This window comes from Triticum aestivum, chromosome 6A, assembly GCF_018294505.1.
Source record: "Triticum aestivum cultivar Chinese Spring chromosome 6A, IWGSC CS RefSeq v2.1, whole genome shotgun sequence".
Lineage (NCBI taxonomy): Eukaryota > Viridiplantae > Streptophyta > Magnoliopsida > Poales > Poaceae > Triticum > Triticum aestivum.
In genome coordinates this window covers 542,159,315-542,179,856 of record NC_057809.1, presented here as the reverse complement: position 1 = coordinate 542,179,856, position 20,542 = coordinate 542,159,315, and the positions used below count along the sequence as shown (strand labels likewise).

Sequence of the window (20,542 nt, the reverse complement as noted above, 5' to 3'; positions counted from 1 at the left end):
AATCTTTATTATATGAATCTGTGTGTACTCCCTCCATTCCTACGAGGAAGGCATATACTAACTGCTCAGGTGCTTAGAGAAATTGCTCAAAACCCTCATCCACACTCTCACATTCATCCATGTCCAAAACCCTAAAGTCTATCTCGGTCCCACCAAAACATATCTATCCGGACCCACCAAGAAACAATTGACATAGCCACTGCCTAAACACTAGCAACTCGGTCCCACCGAGATGACCCTTCCGTCCCACCAAAGAGCACTTGCCAATCTTCTGTTGCCTATCGATTTCATTTTGCAAATTCCAAGTAGTTTCGATCGGTTTCACTGAAGTGTCGAAAATGATTAGGTCATCATCCATCAGTCTCACCGAGTTGTCTCATCCGGTCTCACCAAAAAGCATAAAGTTTAGATCATGTACCAGTCGGTCTTACCGAGTGATTTCACCCGGTCCCATCGAGTAGTGCATCAAGGTGTGTAACGGTTGGACTTTTGGTGCTGCCTATATATAGCCCCACCCATTCCACCAACTCTCAGAGAGCAACCAGGACGAAACCACAGCTTCCCATATCCATTTTCTAAGAGAGAACCACCTACACTTGTGCTGAAATCAAGGGATTTGATACGTCTCCAACGTATCGAGTTTCCAAACATTTTTGCTTTGTTTTGGACTCTAATTCGCATGATTTGAATGAAACTAACCTGGACTGGCGTTGTTTTCAGCAGAACTACTTTTGTGTTGTTTTTGTGCAGAAATAAAAAGTTCTTAGAATCGGACAAATTTTTATGGAGAATTATTTTGGAATATATAAAAATATTGGCACAAGAATTTACTAGAGGGATCACCAAAGAGCCATAAGCTCACGTGCCCCCCCCCCCTCTTAGGGCATGCCACCTGAGCTTGTGAGCCCCATTAGGCTCCGTTTGCCCTACCTCCAGGTCCATAAGTACCGTCTTTCCGAGAAAAAAAAAGATAAAAAGTGTCATCGTGTTTTACAATACGGAGCTGCCGCCACCTCCGGTTCTTCATCGGGAGGGCTGATCTAGAGTCTGTTCGGGGCTCCAGAGAGGGGGATTCGTCGCCATCGTCATCAACAACCCTTCTCCATCGACAACCTCATGATTCTCACCAGCGGGAGTAATTTCATCATAGGCGTACTGGAAGTAGATGGAGATTGATGATATTCGTCATGTAATCGAGTCAAATTGTTAGGGATTGATCCCTAGTATCTACTAGGTCATGAGATTGATGTTGCTATGACTTTGCTATGCTTAATGCTTGTCACTAGGACCCGAGTGCCATGATTTCAGTTCTGAACCCATTATGTTTTCATGAATATATTGTAGTTCTTGATCCTATCTGCTAGCTATATGCACTTCTTATTTTTTTGAACCGTAGACCCCAAAGTGACAATAATTGGATACTCTTCGGGGATGACTATAATTCAAGGAGTTCATGTATTCACTATGTGTTAATGCTTAGTTCCGGTTCTCTATTAAAAGGAGCGCCTTATTTACCCTTAGTTTTCATTAGGACCCTGCTGCCATGGGAGGGCAGGACAAAAAATGTTATGCATATTCTTATTATAAGCACGCATGACTATATACGAAATACATGCCTACATATGATTGATGAATTGGACCTATTGTGTATCGCTCTAGGTTGCGACTGTTAAATGATGAATGCCATCGAAATATCCATCTTTGTTCCTTGCCTACGCTTTGCTCATATTGTCTTTGCTAAGTTGCTACTGTTACAATCACTACAAAACTGCTACTGCTACCGTTACTATTACTATTGCTACTGCTATTGCTGTTATCAAAACTATTATATTACTTGGCTACTAATACTTTGCTGCAAAGAAACAACTTCTTAGGTGTGATTGAGTTGACAACTCAACTACTAAGGCTTATTCTTTGGCTCCCCTTGTGTGGAACCAATAAATTTGGGTGAAATGCTACCCTCAAAAACTATCACGATGTCGTATACTTATGGGTCATTGGGATTCCACTCAAACCTTTGATCCTTGATTTCTAGCCTCCCCAAGTTGCTGTCCGCTCTAATCCTTCTCCTACCACAAAGACAAATCTGTGAGAGAATAATTGACTGTTGAGGAGACTGTCTTTTGAAGCACGAGATCAAGGAGTCCATCATCAACAACAACATCTATTATCTTTTGAAGAGTGTTGTCTCCTAGATTGGTTAGGTGTCACTTGGGAGCCTCCAAGGTTGTGGACTTGAACCAAGGAGTTTGTAAGGGCAAGGAGATCGACTACTTCGTGAAGATCTACCCCGAGTGAGGCTAGTTGAAACAGCATGGTGCCCCCATGTTTGGTTTTGGTAATTGATGATAATCCCTATGGACTAACGGTGCCTTGAGTTATATTTAAAGGATTTTCCCATAGGCTTTGCTTAAAGACCATTTGTTGGTTTCAAGGCTATAAGAAGGAGATTATGTGTTGGACAAGGTGTTATTCATGGAGTTATCCAAAGATTGGTCATGTGAGAGTTGAGCATATTGCAAGCATGTCTTAAAGAAGGAGATTGTGTGAACAGTCATGTTTGTCTTCAAGACATCATCTTTATGAAGAGAGAAGATAAGATACAAGGTTGATCAAGACTAAGTACAAAGAGTGGATTCAAGTTGATCAACACACAAAGCGTAGAAGTTGTACCGAGTGGGATCAAATGATCACATGGTATGGTAAGCATTGTCCATTACGCTTTGTGTACTAACCAATGATCTATGTGAGGTTTCTTTGTGGGGTTAGGTGTGTTTCCATGGACGTGCATCAAAAGGAAAATATCATATAACCCATGGAGGATGACATCAAGTGGTGATCATCATCAAGATTGCAGTGTGCAAGTTCAAGTGGGGCATCGCGTAGTGATCTCTTGATTGAAGCTTGCCGTCCATTGTGGTGACAAAGGACATGTGAAGATGTGCTGAAGAGAGGCTCACCCATAGTGCGGTATGGGGGAGAATTCTACTAGTCTTCATCGAGCCAACACAATCAAGAAAGGTGGTTCAACTTGAGGAAGTCAAGATTGTCATCATCTAGCTCAATTGGACTATGCGCAAGGCAAAAGTTTCTCCTTGATATATTTTCTATTTTGTCAGTCTCATGGTGTTAGTTAGGGGACCAGATTATAGATTGATTGTTGTACTATCAAGGGGGCTCTTGAGTGAGTAGCTTGATCGTATCGTTTGTAGAGAGCTCAAACCATTGCTCCTTGGCATCATCTTTCTTGGTTCTTGTTTGGCTTTTAGCTTTGTGAGTTTTGGAGCTTGTGGTCATCTTCATGACAAGCTCAAGTTCATCAAAAACGGATTTCATATGCATCATCTTTTATGTTTTCAATATTGGAGTTTATGCCAGATCTTCAATGATGGAGGTTTCACACCTCTATATCATTAGCATATTTCTATTGCCGCTTCTGAAGATTTCTAGTCATGATTTAGCAGCTCTTGTCGTTAGCTTCCTACCAAGCCTGAGTTCGTCAAAATCAGAGTTCATTTGCAGCAGTTATTGCAGTTTTGGTCTTACTTGCATCCATCTATTTTGTTTGGGAAATGTTATAGCATCCAGGCGGTAGTACCGCTCTGGACCACGATAGTACCGCTTAGGCGGTACTTCTATTGACCAGTACCGCAACCACTTCCGCTTATTTTGGTGCTTCTGTTGCCCAATCTGCTTGAGTGGTAGTAGAGTGGTAGTACTGCTCTAAGCGGTAGTACTGCTTTGGCAGAACTACCACTCTTGTATTTCTGTCTAGTTGGGTTGCGTTGTGCATGCTAAGGGCCTCTTTGATTGGCAGGATTGTCAAAATGAAGGAATAGGAAAAATGCAGGAATAGGATGGCATGTCCCATAGTATCCTACAGGATTTGAAAGAATGTTTGATAGCGCGTGAAAAACAAAGAAATTCTACAAAGAGGTTTGAGTGGATGGAAATTTTCCTCCAAAATGTAGTACAAATGGATCCTATGGAAAAATTCCTAAGGATGCCAATCCTACAAATCAAACGAGCATCACAGGAAAAATTCCTAAGGGTTCAAATCCTCCAAAAATCCTATGCAATTCCTTTGAATCAAAGGAGCCCTGCGGTAGTACCGCTCCCCCAAGCAGTAGTGCCACTTGTGCATGACCAGTGGGCATAACAGTAGGATTCGGGGGGGCTATTTATGGGGGTCTTCTTCCCCAATGGTTCTTATCCTTTGAGCTCGTGTTTCTCCTACATTGTTAACCTTCTTTGAGGTTGAGATTGCTATCTCTCAATCTCTCCAATGATTATTGCTCCTTTTTGAGGGAAAAGAGAGAGGAGATCTAGATCTACATTTCCACCCATCCATCTCTCCTCTAAGTGAGGGGAACCCCTTGGATCTAGATCTTGGAGTTCTTTTGTGTTCTTCCTCTCATATTCCTCCATAACATTAGTTGTTGTGGTGGGATTTGGGAAAGAAGAACTTGGGCACTCTGTATGCCCTTGCCATTGCATTTGGTGCATAGGTTTGAGTTCTCCACGATGATACGTGAAAGTGAAAGTTGAGTAGCTTATTACTCCAGGGTGCTTGGTACCCTAGAGCTTGTTCCTCTTGTGTGCTTGGGCGCCCTAGACGGTTGGTGGTATCGCGGAGCTCAATCATTATGGTGTAAAGCTCCGAGCAAGTGTCGGGTCTCTAATTAAGTTGTGGAGATTGCGCCGAGCAATTTGTATGAGTTTTGTGATCGCCCCCAAGGGTTGCCAATTGTACGGGTTCGGTGACCCTCCTCAAGGGTCCCTTAGTGGTATCACGGCACCTTGCATTGTGCGAGGGCGTGAGGAGATTACGGTGGCCCTAGTGGCATTTTGGGGAGCATTGTGCCTGCACACTGCTCCAAACGGAGATTAGCATCTACAAGGGTGCGAACTTCGAGATACATTATCGTCTCCGCCTGCCTCAGTTATCTCTTATCCGAGCCCTTTACTTATGCACTTTACTTTGTGATAGCCATAGTGTTTCATGTTATATATCTTGCTATCACATAGTTGTTTATCTTGCTTAGCATAACTTGTTGATGCACATGGGTGAACCTAGTCGTTTTAGGTTTTGTGCTTGTCAAATTAAATGCTAGTTTACTAAATCGTAGTTATTTTAAAGCGCCTATTCACTCCCCCCCCCCTCTAGGGGACATCCATGATCTTTCACTAGTCATTCATGAGCATAAGCCATGATGACATAGACAAGGTTGCTTATTTGTGGACCCTTTGTGGGTGGAGCCCTCTGTGGACTCACGCGGTCATTACGCTCCATTAGTTGAAGTCTCTATCAACGTGGATGTACGATAGCACCACCTATCGGAACCACGAGAAAAATCACCGCGTCTTCATTGCGTTTGATTTTCTCCGACCCCTCCTTTATGTTCATATGCAAAGTCTATACTTTCCGCTGCCTACTATCTTAGACTTGCATGTGTAGGGCATGACAAGACTTGTTAGTTTTGCTAAAACTTGCGAAGAACTAAAATCAGGAAAAGGCTAAATTTTTATTTGGTCAAGTAGTCTAATCACCCCCCTAGACGTACTTGTGATCCTACACATGATAACCAAAGGTTCACTCGAATATCATTTGTATTCATAGGGATCAATATGGATGTCCATGGTTCCGCTATTGGTCATTGAATGAAAGGGAGGTTCGCTCATGTCTATGTTTTACCAAACCTACAGGGGCACAAGCTTAAGGAAATCACGATCTGTTGAGTGTTAGTGGAGTAAGAGTGAGAATATATTCAAAAAATAGTTTCATCAATATTAGAAATAGTTCCGAGAGAAACTGAAAGCGTTTCGGAGTTACTGAAAGGGTTTCGGGGTCTACCAGGAATTGATATATAGATGGAAAATGTTTCCGGAGATGTTAAATTAATGATAAAAGGTCCTAATATTGATTAGGAGGCTTTTAGAATTAATTTAATATCAACGGTCCAAAGAAATAATAAAGGGAAAATTTTGTTTTTGCCACTCTAGATTTCGCCAACCAGATGGTGGAGAGTTATTGTGCCCTAGGGCCCAATAACAAAGTGGAGCGCCCCCTAGCTTGTATGACAAGCTAGAGGAGGCCGACTTAAAGTGGGGGAGGGACTCCTCCCCCTAGGGCTGGCGCAGGGGGGAGGACTCCTCCCCCTTGTGGTGCCCCTCCTCTCCTCCAACCTATATATACTAGAGGTTTTGGCCCTTGGAGTACACAAGTTTTGGAGCCTCCTTTAGTTCTCTAGTTCTAGTTCTAATTTAAAGATGATCTAATTAGAACTAGACCTAGATCTCTCTAATCCTCGTAATATAGAAGCCATGCGTGGTTCTCTTCTTCTCCCTCTAATTCTCTGGCAACGATTAGCTCTGGACGGTGAAGTGTTGCCGGATCCTGAAGCATGTACGCTTGCAATCTGAGAGAGGTCATGCTTTTGGTTTTCGGTTCAAGGGATCGTTCGGGAACGGTTCGAGGGACTTCATTGATGATCTACACCAACTCTTCTTCTGTTGCAACTCAAAGTTGGTAATGATTCGATCTAAACCTCTATTGCATCTTCATAGTGTTCCTGGACAGTGATCGTAGGATGATTTTTTTTGTTTTCTACTACGTTTCCCAATAATGGATGCATGTGATCATGGCCCACCATGTCAAATTCCAAATCCCAATAATCTCGGTTAGCTTTGCATGTAGCCATGGCTAAAAGATACTCTCGCTGTCCCCGAATAAGTGTACATCTATAAATTTTAGGACAGATTATGGAGTGGAGTAAAATGCATACGTAAGATGCAAGCCACCATCTCTTTCCTCTTTAATCACCCCACCCCCAATGAACTAAGTGCCTGTAGAAAGTGAGGAGACCAAATGTTGGATGTTATTGGTCTTGATTACCGTGTGATGCGAGAGAAGCATTCTTTTTACTTTAAAGTTCATTCAGAAGCTTGAAGTACACTCTTTTATGGATAAATATGGAATGTCAAACATACACTTATGTGTGGATGAAGAGAGTAAGCATGCATGGCAATTCAAGCAATTCCTAACTTCCTATGGCCTTTCGAGAGTGTCCCCACTATTCCTTCCCTGCTTGTTTGAACCGAACGGTCCGAAGAGAAGGAAAAAAGCAATACAACAACATCCCCAATTTTCTTCTAGTTCAGATTGCCTAAAATTCCTACTTTGCTACCAAACTAGGGGGAGGAGTTGGGATGTCCGGAATGTCCGCCACATAGGTGTGGACAAGACAACCCACTCGAACCTTCCCTATCCTCCACTCTCTTTGCAAGCATTCCATCCCCATCTTCATGGACACTGTCGTAGTATATCCTCCACAGCGGTAATGGATATGTTCGTCATGGACTCCGTGACAACCGAGGCGTCGGCAACCGCCCTAGGGTTGAGCGTTGAGGGAAGAGCGCACCAATAACGCCACACCAAGCAAAAGGCCCAAGCGGCGGCTACTCATGCCCACACCCAAACCTTGTCAGTTCCCACACCCGCACCCCCAGCTGGCCATTTCGCATCGGTCGCCCGGACCGTCAGGGCACCTACTTTGAATGTTGTTGAATGTTGTAAATGGATGAAAATTTGGAAGTGGGAAAAAAGAGGGGTTGAACAAGTATGACACAATTAGTTTCCACTTTCTCTGCAAAGTAGGACATGTTTGATGAGGTGAGGGACGAACTTTGACCAACATCCTTAGAGGTGACCTAAAAGCATTTCCAACCAGACACTCAAAACCATCCTCATATCTCCGACCGAAAGTCCGGTCGGTGTCTGGACAAAAAAAAGCCTCTCATATGGAGGCCCCGGAATCCCCCTTCCCCTCTCTCGGTTGTTCGAACTGCCCACAAACCCCCAGACCCAACCCATATGTGGGGAGAAAATGGGGCTATTTAGACAGCGTTGGACCAGGCGCACCCCAGACCATTTCTCTTTCTCTCTCTCCACCAATCATATGCATGTATCTGAACACTTTAGGGATAAGTTCAAGGGTGTCAATGTGTACCCGAACAAATTGGGGTTTGGAATCAAACTCTGAGACAATGCCATATCTATGGTTGGAGATACTCTAATAAGCCCTTTTGCATTCAAGCGACGCATGCGAACCGAGGAGGACCAAAAAAGAGAAGGCAGCGAATTATTGTATTTTGAGGGTGGTCGAATTATTCCTGAGCATGTTTGTCTATCAAAATACAACAATCCAACCACCATCGGGCCGAAATCATTGTTTTGACCTTTTGGTCAAAGTTTAGCATGATTTAACCCCTCTTCAGAATTTTACGGGGTTCTAACCCGTTTTGATACCATCAGACAACCGGCTTATGGTTTCATCACATATCGCCTGGATCTTAAGCCGTAGGGTTCCGCCAACGTGTTCAAACGGCGTGTGCTCGTGGCAGAGGTCTACCGAGATAGCTGATGGCGGTGGTAGCTTATTGTACCCTACCACCAGGGATAGGAGCAGTACATGTTAAAGAGGCTTATAAATACAGTTGGTACGTGATAAAGCCTAGATCCAGTCCAAACTTTTCCAAGACCAAAGGTCAAAACAGTGATTTCGTTCCGCACTTTTCCAAGACCAAAGGTCAAAACAGTGATTTCGTTCCGCCGGGGGTGCTCGGTTCACAGGAGAGACCGAAGCGCAGCCAGTACAGTTTGAGAAAAAAGCTGCTCGTGCTATTTCACTGCATCTGAACGATCGAACTCAGCAGCTTTCTCTGCTAGTACACCATTTTAAAAAGAAAAGGCTGCTTTCTTGGTCAAACAAAGAAAACTCTGTCAGCAAAACAGTTTTTCTGTTACAAAAGGGGAAACACACTATTACAATCTTATTACACCAATCAACAAGGGGAAGATAGATGTAAAATAAACAAAGGGGAGGATACATCTCTAAAAGAGGATGACACAAATTTGTATAAAATACAAAAAAAGGGAAGTCCATTCCAATATGGCAATTCATTTTTGACATTCAAGCCTGACAATGTCTAATGTATATATCATTATCATGCATCATACACCCTATTTTTAATTATCTTTTCGGCCTCACCGACTGTCAAATGCCTAACACCATGTCCCCGCAGCCAATTTTTATCTGTAACCAACCTACTATCTCTTAGTTGCCTCTCATCAATCTTCAGCAATTTCAATCCCTCGGACAGTCTTGGGAAGAAGCCTTCAGGCCTCAGACACCAGGCTTGGAAAACAGCAAAAAGAACACTCAGATCAGCATGAAGCCTTTCCACCCCACCATTACTAAACTTTGGGCTTCCAGCGAAAATCCCTGTGAAAAGCAGCTGGTCTACTCCGGTTGCCACGGCTCTCCATACTGTTACAAAATCCAGCACATTTAGGCCTTCTTCGAGCCTAGATAGCCTCCCTTGAATGTAGCCTGAAGACTCTATGATAGCTCTGGATATAGCTGGTTCTTCTGAATGCTCCTGCCACTGTCTCTTGTTTTTCAGATAGTCCCGGGATCGAGCATCAAAAGCCCTAAGGATGACGGTGGAAATCTTATCAACCCATTCTGATCTGAACTCTTTCAGTTGATTTATATCTTGCTGGAATACAAAACCCCCTTCTCCAACTACAGATAGATTTTCCATTTCAAGAAAGAACACATCCTCACACCATTGTGCCAATGTGGATTCCACGTACCGAGCTGCATTAATGGACTGTGATACTTTGATCAAAGCATTATCATCGGCCAGAGCAGTTAGCCCCTCTGCCTCTTGGCACCTCCTAAACATGCAACCGAGGAATTCTGATATTATGGGTGAAGCAGAAATCCTAATGAATTCTGCCCTAAGGGTAATGCTAGGAATAGGCCTAGCACGATCAATTATCAAAGACAAGCCATGTTTAACAGCACCGGTTATTGCTGGAGATTTGCAGTCATCTGATCCATATTCAAGTATCGCTCCTTCAATCCTCTTACTCCAATTATTTTCATTCTCCATTGCTGATTTCAGGCTAGCGAAAACCTCCCGTCTCTCAATCTCTGCCCATATTTCAAGCCAGTCTGGACGATCACAGAAGACAGAGAGCACCGAGATCCTCTGCCAATTCTCATCATCCTTTACTGAAAATAGCAGTCCTGTACCGGAGATCAAATCTTGAGTTCGCTTGTCAAAAGATATCATCAGATCAACAAGGTTAAGCCATGAGACTCTTGCCTGAGCCGCCGTGCTGCTTGCATCACTTGAGCTACTTTCTTGAAGAAGTTCAATCTGCTTTGGAAATATCTCTTTCGCCAAGTATGTAGACAGTGCAATAACTATACCTGAAATCCACTCCTCTCTGCAGCTATACCCTACAAGATTGGCCTTATCTACAAGGGGCTGCAGTATCTCATCCATGGAATCAATAAAATCTCTTGTTATCTTATAAGCAAGAGCAAATACAAATTCAGGATTCTCAACCCATTTGGAGAAATGGTGTTGTGCAGCAGCAGATAATGGATTTACTAACTCCTCTATCACCCATAATGGTTGACGTGGTTGATTTCCCATGTCGTGGCCTTGTAGTTGCCTAGCTTTTCTGCGTTTCTGTAATTCTTGTAGATTACAGAGCGAAAGAAAGCTTTCAGAATACTTCCTTGTCAAGTCACCCTTCATTGAAAATAATGGGTTCACAGTCTCTGCCGGTTTCCCAGAATTACTATCTGAAATTTTTGTTCCCGCAAGGGAAGGAGGCCAGCCAAGGGATGACAGAAGAGCACGATGATCAACAATAGCTTGTGGTCTTAGTAAAGCTAGAGATCTGTCCACTCTGTGATCCACTGCAGATATAAGGCGAGTCCATTGTGGTCTGGTCCTTGTAACTGAAGCTAAAAGATCTTCTATCTTTTTAAGATATCCAATAGCAACATGGTGGGTTTTCTGGAATAAAGATGATGATGGCAGAATTAGCAGTTGACAAGTTTAACTGTCCTCGCAACCACAGTATGGCATGAATCATACCTCTGAATTTTCTCCACGAGATTTAAGTTTTGCAGTCACAGAAGAGGAAACAGCGTCTTCTACATCACCGATCAAACCGTCAAGCTTTAGAGCCGTTTCTGTATATGACAACCTACCGTTAAGAAATCATCAATTGCAGTCAAACATAAACAAGCAAGGGCAGCATAAATAAAATAAACTAGTAACCCCAGAGAAGAGCAAAACAATGAAACTGTGCTAAACACCTAAAGCCATCTAATCTACAAAAGCTAGGGGTTTTCCATCAGAGTTAAGTCAATTAGCTTCCATTCCATCGGCGTCAAGTCAATTAGCTCCCAATCAATTCATCATCCTAATGCTCCATGATGAACCACTTTTGTGAACACAGTGCTCTTTGATTGGTACGGTACCTTAGATTCAAGCATCTTTTTATTACATAGATTGCATGGCATGTATGTAACTCTTGTTCCAGGCCTCTAGCATAAATAAAGCAAAGTAAAGCAAAGAAGTCTTGATCAGAGTAGGAAAGAAAGAATGACAAAGAAAGAAAGAAGAATCCAAAAATTCTGAATGGTGTGCTTGGATTTAAGGCCCCACAAAAGGAAAAAAATAAAATACATTGAAATAACTGAAGAAATCTCAAGTCAACAATGCCACTGGAAAGAAAAGATAAATTGACCATTTATAGTTAAAAAGAACATGACATCTTTCGGCCTAAGAATAGCCCCAATAAAGCCGGCCATAACTACAACTTACCGGTGTGTTTGGGATCGTGAGCTAGCTCATCCCAGGAAGGACTCAGCTCAAACTCGCGCTGTAATGAATCGAGTGGAGTTGAGCTAGCAAGTAGTTCGTTAGGCTTGCTTCATCCAAAGAAGCAGCCTACTCTTCAGTGTTCACCGCATGGCCCAATGTCCAAGTCTTACAACACCATAATAACCCAATTACTTGATAACCACAGATTGTTAACTTTTTATTATTGATGACATTTATTTCTTGAGGATCCCAACAATTTGAATATCAGTTTTTATACCCATCCCCTAAGGTGTGGTACATTCTTTGCCAAAAAAATGCACATGCTAAACATAATACTCCCTCCGTCCCAAAATAAGTGTCTCAACTTTGTACTAAATTTAGTGCAAAGTTTGTACTAAGGTTGAGACACTTATTTTGGGACGGAAGGAGTATTACTTTGGCAGTGCTAAGCAACAAAGTGAATAACTGATATGCAAAACTAAACGCACACAAACAGACTAGGCCAAAATGTGACAATGGTAGACTAACAAAACAAAAAAATTGAACTCCAGATAACAAACAAATTGAAGAGCCCACTAGTAATCCACTTTCCCTAGCAGTAGTTTAGTTGTGGTATCAATCCTGTAAAACAGACTGGCTGACTGCCTCGGTTAAGGAGATTAGTAGCAGTAACTAGCACCATCTGGCAACCAAATGGGAATTATAAAAATCCTTTAGATCATACTATTGCAAAATACCGGCCATGGGAAAACAAAAAGATTTTTTCCCAGTTCTAGGAAATTATCATCTTAATAAGAGAATTAAAAGATTCTGCTAGTAGCTTAGTACCTCCCTGCCATAAGAGTGCTTTCACTAATTAATTTGGCATTTCAAATCAAACCCACTTTTCTTTTGGCTTCTTCATTGTCGAAGAACTCAGTGCAATTGTCATAGTGTTATTTTATTTATTTCTCAAGTGTGGTCGTTTTAAAATCTAAACTTCTAGTCCAACCACCAACAAGACTCCTGCACCAACCAAAACACTCCACTGCCTAAGAATTAAGCATGAAAAGAATATTGGCTGCAATAAGGATAGGAAAACATAATTAATGTTCTGGTTTTGACACTCCTATCAGTGGAAGATCACTGATAATGCAGTTACAGACAGGACTAATAGCTAACTGTGGCTCGTGAATAAAGAAATCAGCAACTAACATGGACACAATAATGAAATGCCCCCACAAATTCCTAGTCAACTACAGGGACAAAAGGCAACTCATAGATCCACATTATCAAAATGAGGCTCACTTACAGGAGCTGCCAGATCCATGTCATAATTGAGGGCCAGAACAGTTATCATCATCCATCCTGGGTGTACTGAGCTAGATCTGTATCAACCAAACTTAACTATTAACCTAACCAAACAGCCGATTTGCCACATAAAACCGCTCTGCTCCTGCACAGACACTAAGTCCCATCACACCAAGCACTTGTACGACATATTTAGCAATGAGCCACTGGTCTGAACTTATGAATCATAAACATTATGCCTAAACAAACATAACCATCATAAGAGGAAATAGACATCATAGCAAATTATCAATATAGTGTTTATCATTCGAAATTTAAGCCAGAGCCTGGCACAAAGATCTAAAGTGTGATCTTCAGAGATGCTCACCAGCGTAATCTCTAACCATGTCCACTCTCGCCACGTCGGTGGCCAGGGGAGGGAGTTGTTCAAACAGCATCCTCTCGCTCCCAGCCTCCACGTCTTCTCTAACCCCTAGAAAAACCCCAAGAAATAGAATTACAGCTTAGCAGCAGCATACGTCAACTAGAGAAGCTCGAAATTCAGTAATTCCATGAGCATTTGCTTAAGGTACCCGTCTTGTCGGTGGAGGCCTTGAGGGCGGCAAGGCCACCACGCACGCTGCGGAGGGCGGAGCCAGCGGCCCCGAGGGAAGAGGAGTACGCGGCGACCACATCGGCGAGGCGGGCGGACAGTTCGGCGACCGAGGACTCGAGCTCCGCGCAGCGCCCGCGGATCTCGGCCTCGACGTCGGCGGCCGCGGCGAGGTCGGCCGGGGAGCGAAAGCGGACGTCTAGGAAGCGCCGGAGCTCTGGGGTGATGTGCGGGGGGCTATGGAGCAGCGGCGACGGAGCCGCCGCTTCCATGGCGCGATCGGGTCACCGCGGCTTAGGGTTTGGATCGCGGAGAGGAGTGGAGATGGGGGAAGCGGGGAGGAAGACCGGCGAAGGCAATCAGAGTAATGATGCTCCAGCACTTTTTTTTTCTTGTCCGGGCCGGAGAGCTGTAGTTTTTTATTTTTCTGAGGAAGGGAGAGCTGTAGGTTGTAATCTTGGGCGTCGACTTGAGCGGGCATCGCCCTCGCTATGTCTCGCGTTCAGCGAGTGGAGGCTTCGGACTCGCTGAAGCGCGCGAGCATATGGGCCGGCCCAGGTTCGCGGGCACTACACTGCCGCGTTTTTTTTCTGCTTTTTTCACGTTTTTATTTCGTTTTTTCATTTCATTTTTTCTTTTGTTTAAAGTCTAAATATATATATTACAAAAACATAGTTTATATAATATTTAGAAAAATGTTAATCGTGCATTTAAAAAATATTGAAGAAGTATTTAAAAAATGTCGAACGAGTATTTGAAAAATCTTGAACAAGTATTTGAAAAAAGGTTGAACAAGTACTTCATTTTTTGATCATGTATATAAAAATGTTGAACAAATATCTGAAAAATGTCAAACAAGTATCTAAAAAATGTTGAACAAGTATTTGAAAAAATGTTGACCATTTATATAAAAATATTAAACAAGTAGTTGAAAAATGTTAAACAAGTATTGAAGAAAAATTAAATTGTGTATCAGAAAAGTATTGTTGACGTATACAAAAAATGTAGAATAATAACCAAAAAACAAAGAAAACCAAAAAATAAATAAAAAATAAAAATGAAATAAAAAAAACAAGAAAGAAATTGCAAAAAAGAAGGAAAAATGAAGAAGAAAAAAGAAAAGGAAAAAACTCAAAGAAAACCGGTTTGAAATAGCCTCAAGTATGACGCGCACCTACTACTTATCACTAACTTGACTTGGGCGAAGTGGTAGCAGCATCCGTGGATCAAACCTTGGTTCTCCCTTTTCCTAATCTCTGTTTCTTACTATATGCGTGCGCGGGGCCGGCCCAATATGAAGCGGGGAGAGGAAAAATCCTCAACGAGAGCTGCCTCTCGTCTCGCTTAATGCGAGAAATAGACGCCACAAATTTGAGTGGGGTAGGTGTTGATGATGAGGCTGGTGACGCGAGGTTTTATGGGCTCGGTCGTTGAGACCTAATATGGGTCGTGCCATCATAAATTGGGACATGTATGCACGATCCACCTGAGTGAACTATATCTCATGGTTATAGTGAGATGGAAGAATGTCTCGCGTAGACCATTTTACACTCCTGTCGTTTATTGGACCGGCCCGGTTCGATCTTTTCTCTTTCATTCGCTGGCTTTCTACTTCGCTTGATCGCTACTCTTTGTTGGTTTAGTTCAGCTTTTCTCATTTTGTAGTTTTTTTCTATTATATCTTGTTCAATTACTTTGTTTCTTCGTGGTTTTCTTCAGTTTTTTGCTTTTCATTTGTTTTTTATCGGTTTTCTTCATTTCTTTCATGATTGTTACTGATTTTTTTCTTTTTCTTGGTTTTCACTATTTTTTGCTTTTCTTTCATTGTTCTTTTTCTCCTATTATTTGTTACCTTCTCATGTTTCAATATATTCATTTTTTTCATTGGTTTCCTTCGGTTGTCATTTTCTTTTTGTTATTTGTATTTTGGATTTTATTCTGTTTTGTTGTTTCTTTGTCTATTTTTACGGTGTTTCTTTTTTGTCAACACATATCTATTTTTTCAATACATCACATACATTTGTAGTTTACATGTGAAACATTTTTTCGCAAAAGATTAAATATCTTTTAAATATACTATGTACATTTTTTTCATAAATGCTTTGAATAGATGAACCATATTTTTTTCAAATACACATTGAATATTTTTTGTGGTAATAAACTTTTTTTTCAAAAACTGAATGACCATTTCTTAAATACATGATACATTTTTTTAAAAACATATGTTTTTATATCTAAATTTTCCATATACATTTGTAGATTTTTTCTATATATTAAAACATTTTTTATGCACATCTACCATTTTCCAAATACATGATTGACATTTTTCTAAAACATATATTATTTGATATCTACTATTTCCATATGCATTTGTATATATTTTTGGTTTGACTGGGAATATTTTTATACATATTTAATATTTTATAAATAAAATTATTACTATTTTTGAAAGCTTATATATGTCTTCTTTTTTCATACACATTGTACATTTTTGTATACATTAGGAAAAATATTCATATACACGCTTAACATTTTTTAAATAGATGAACATGCTTACAATTTTTTATATGTTATGATGTCTACTTTTTCAAACACATTTTACATTTCATGCATACATCAGGAATACTATTTATAAACGCACTTAACATATTCCAAATACATGATTAACATTTTTACTCATATACATAGTTTGATGTCTATTCTTTTTCATATACATTGTAAAAAAAATATACACATTATTTCTACACATATTTAATATTTTTCAAATGCTTGATTGACTTTTTTTATTTTTTGTATAAAGTGTTTTTTCTAATATATATACTTAGAATATTGGCAAAATTTAAAGAGAAACAGAAAATGAAAGGAAAAAAAGCATTGAAGGGTTGTAGTCCATGCTGGGCTGACCCATAGTCGCGGTTGCTTGACCCAAGGCCGCACTAGGTGTCGCTCTAAGCGAGACGGAAAAGAATTCTATGAGATCAAGTCTCACGCGAGACCCATCCTGATGGATGACACGTGACATTCACAAATCATAAAGCATCTACCTCACCCTTACTTAAAATTAAGGGGAAATTAGATGCTTTATGATTTGTGAATGACACGTGCCATCTATCAAGGCGGGTCTCACCTGTTAACCGTGAGACCTGGTCTCATATAATTTTTTTCCAAATGAGACATAGTCGCGCCCTGATCCACCCCTTGAGTTGCCTAATAAGAAACGGGTTTTGTATGTTTGCTGCCAGGGTTCCTGCAAAAAGAAATAATCCTCCTACAGAAGCGAGAACGGATCCATGGGGAGAGTGAAAATAAGTCAACCAACGCTAAAAGCTTCTATTTTGCAAGGAGCGCGAGAACATTGAGAAAGAAATAAACCGTATCTGAGGCCATCGAGAAATAGATGTCCTTGTAATCGGTAGGGAAGCTTAGTTCGGAGCAGGTTCCTGGCCCCTAGCTTAAACGAAATGTTCATGATATATAATTTGCAATGTACTTTCTCCGTTTCTAAATATAAGTCTTTTTAGAGATTTCAACAAATGACTACATACAAAGCAAAATGAATGAATCTACACTTTAAAATATGTCTAGATGCATCCATACATTGTAGTCCATTTGAAATGTCTAAAAAAACTTATATTTAAAAACAAATGAAGTATACACAACACTATTATAGTCTGTATATGAAGCTGTTCCTCGCAGCTTCTTTGAGGTTTTGTTAGGCCAAATCCTTTTTGGCGCTTAAAGCGGTAGGTAGGTACTAAGTGGGCTACCTGTCCATCCCCCCCCCCCCCCCCCAAATCGCCTTTGGGTAGAAGATTCCCTGCAATTTTCCGTTTTGTCAATTTTATCAGGTTTTTCCCTTTTAATTTCAGTTTTGATTTTCTTTATGTTTAAATTTCATGAACTTTTCTTGTAAATTTTGATAGCTTTTCATAAATAGCATATATTTTTAAATTTATGAACATTTTTAAATCCGCTAACTTTTCAAAATTCTTGAAAAAAGTTCAAATCCGTGAACACTTTTCCAATCCGTGTTTTTTCAAAACCATGAAATTTTTAGAATTATGCATACTTTTTAGAAAAAATGAAATTTTCCAAATTCATGAACTTCTTCAAATTCGTGGGTTTTTTTTAATTCACCAACAATTGTCACTTCTTTAAACCGTTTACAAATTTGCAAGCATATTTTAAGTTCATGAACAATTTCCAGATACGCAAACTTTTTTAGTTCATGAACTTTTTCCAAATTTATCATTTTTTTTAATTCAGTGACATTTTTTTAATTCCTGATCTTTTTCAACTTTAAAACTCCTTTTTTTCAAATTTGCAAACTTTCTTCACAATGGTGAACATTTTTCAAATTCACCAAGTTTTTAAAACCTTTGGACTTTTTAAAATTCACAACATTTTTTCAAATTCACGAGCTTTTAAATTTATAGAAAACCGTAGCCATGTTTTTTAATCCAGCATGGCTTTTAACCTTTTTTACAACCTGTGCTTGCAAGGGGAAAACGCTACTAAGTAGCCCTACCTAGTGATGGATCAAACTGTTTTTTTTAGAATTCTCGCCTCTTTATTGATTCAAAACAATGTTCATCGGTACACGGTTTGGGTCATATGGGTTTTCCAACCAAACATGTCTCCCGGGACCTAAGTTACAAACAAACTTGACGAGATTGTGTGCCTCAAAATTAAAGTTTCTACGCTCATGAACAAAAGAGCATGGAGTAAAACTATTGCTACGTTCTATGATTTCATGTACGATCGCTGCATGGGGACCTCCTGTCCCGGATTTTATGTCGTTCACCACTTCCTAGCAGTCACAGGCTACTGCAAAGTTCTGGATGGAGAGGTCATCTGCAAGAGCCAGCGCTTCTCTGCACGCATACGTTTCCAGAATCACAAGGTCGATGATCCCAAAAAAGACCACTGCCGACGATCCCAGGTAATTGCCATTGGAGTCCCGACATAGTGCTGCAACAACACCTCCACGTTTGTGCCTTGCAACTGCACCATCGACATTAAACTTCATCGCACCTTGCATTGGTGGCAGCCAACGCTTGGGTCGTGCCACCTGGGTTGCAGAAGCGGCCAGCCTTGCAGTAGCCATCGCTAGCTGCTCCAGTTCCCCAAGAAACCTGTTGACAAAGAGAATGGTCTGTTGCGGACTCTGAAAATTGCCTCATAGATAGCTTTGCGTCTCGCATACCAGACCGCCCATACACTCACCGCCATCGTGTAAAGCTTGCATGATCTAGGCTCTCGTACAGCTCAAAGATCCAGCTCTTTGCACTTGGTTCCATATTTTCTGCCATCTTTGCTACAAGAAGCTCATTGGATAGGGCCCAGATACATCTGGACATGATGCAACATAGGAGGGCATGTCTCCATGAGTCAGCCATGCCACAGAGCGGGCAAGTAGACTGGTTCGACATGTTCGATTATGCAAAACATCAGTTGTAGGCAAAGAGTGACGTGCTAATCGCCAGAGGAAAACCTTGAGTTTTGAAGGGATCGAGAGTTTCCATAGTGATGTCCATGCTTTTTCCTCTCCGTCATTGCTTGACGACCCCGATCTGCCCTCGAGCCATTCCTCCCTTTGTATTTTTGTTTACACGAGGAACTTATATGCCGAGCTAACAGAAAACCTCCCTTTGTTATCGGGATACCATGCCCAAAAATCTTCCGTGTTTCTTGTGCACATTGGGATCTTAAGAATTGCATCAACATCAAATCGGAGGAAAACCGATCGAACCAATCCCACGTTCCACTGAGCAGCCGATGGTATGAGCAGCTTTGAGACCTTCTTCAGAGGATCTGTGACAAGTGAGGTTATGGGCCTCGGTGTAGTCTCTTTAGGTATCCAGTTGTCTGCCCAAATATCCGTCGTCTGGCCATTACCAATTCGCCTTATTAAGCCTTGCTTCAGAACATCTCATCTCTCAATAATCATCCGCCAGATTTGTGAAGGGCGCGACCCCAGCTCAGTGATACGTCTCCGTCGTATCTACTTTTCCAAACACTTTTGCCCTTGTTTTGGACTCTAACTTGCATGATTTGAATGGAACTAATCCGAATTGACGCTATTTTCAGTAGAATTACCATGGTGTTATTTATGTGCAGAAACAAATGTTCTCGGAATGACCTGAAACTTCACGGAGCAACTTTTTAGAAAATATAAAAAAATACCTACAAAAGATGAAGGCCAGGGGGCCCACCACCTGTCCATGAGGGTGGGGGCGCGCCTGCCCCCTAGGGCGCGCCCCCTACCTCGTGGGCCTCCTGGTGCCTCTCCGACTCCAACTTCAACTCTATATATTGTGTTTCGGGGAGAAAAAAATCAGGGAGAAGAATTCATCGCGTTTTACGATACGGAGCCGCCGCCAAGCCCCAAAACCTCTCGGGAGGGCTGATCTGGAGTCCGTTTGGGGCTCCGGAGAGGGGAATCCGTCGCCATCGTCATCATCAACCATCCTCCATCACCGATTTCATGATGCTCACCGCCGTGCGTGAGTAATTCCATCGTAGGCTTGCCGGGCGTTGATGGGTTGGATGGGATCTATCATGTAATCGAGTTAGTTTTGTTAGGGTTTGATCCCTAGTATCCACTATGTTCTGAGATTGATGTTGCTATGACTTTGCTATGCTTAATGCTTGTCATTAGGGCCCGAGTGCCATGATTTCATATCTGAACCTATTATGTTTTCATCAATATATGAGTGTTCTTGATCCTATCTTGCAAGTCTATAGTCACCTATTACGTGTTATGATCCGTTAACCCCGAAGTGACAATAATCAGGATACTTATCGGTGATGACCGTAGTTTGAGGAGTTCATGTATTCACTATGTGTTAATGCTTTGTTCCGGTTCTCTATTAAAAGGAGGCCTTAATATCCCTTAGTTTCCGTAAGGACCCCGCTGCCACGGGAGGGTAGGACAATAGATGTCATGCAAGTTCTTTTCCA

The 20,542-nt window shown here is 41.4% G+C and overlaps 1 protein-coding gene across 2 annotated transcripts; it reads right to left on the bottom strand.

Moving 5' to 3' along the window:
• Nucleotides 1-8,735: 8,735 nt before the first annotated feature.
• On the bottom strand, nucleotides 8,736-13,982 carry LOC123128371 (RINT1-like protein MAG2). 2 transcript variants are annotated; one of them, XM_044548354.1, is made up of 5 exons: nucleotides 13,560-13,982; nucleotides 13,355-13,459; nucleotides 10,963-11,060; nucleotides 10,177-10,881; nucleotides 9,789-10,097 (listed from the first exon to the last, which is right to left on the bottom strand). In XM_044548354.1, exons 1-5 carry the CDS (start codon nucleotides 13,849-13,851, stop codon nucleotides 10,080-10,082), a joined length of 1,218 nt encoding a protein of 405 aa, XP_044404289.1. In that variant the 5' UTR covers nucleotides 13,852-13,982; the 3' UTR covers nucleotides 9,789-10,079. The 2 variants fall into 2 exon arrangements, with proteins under 2 accessions (XP_044404288.1, XP_044404289.1); XM_044548353.1 differs by having other exon boundaries at nucleotides 8,736-10,881; nucleotides 13,560-13,976.
• Between the last annotated feature and the right edge of the window lie 6,560 nt (nucleotides 13,983-20,542).

Excerpts from the sequence above, each read along its gene's own strand:
- LOC123128371 (XM_044548353.1), bottom strand. The coding sequence starts at position 13,851 with ATGGAAGCGGCGGCTCCGTCGCCGCTGCTCCATAGCCCCCCGCACATC. Across the intron at positions 11,061-13,354 it reads CATGGTTAGAGATTACGCTG|AAACGGCTCTAAAGCTTGAC; the intron begins GTGAGCATCTCT and ends TGTCATATACAG. Across the intron at positions 10,882-10,962 it reads CTCGTGGAGAAAATTCAGAG|AAAACCCACCATGTTGCTAT; the intron begins GTATGATTCATG and ends TCTTTATTCCAG.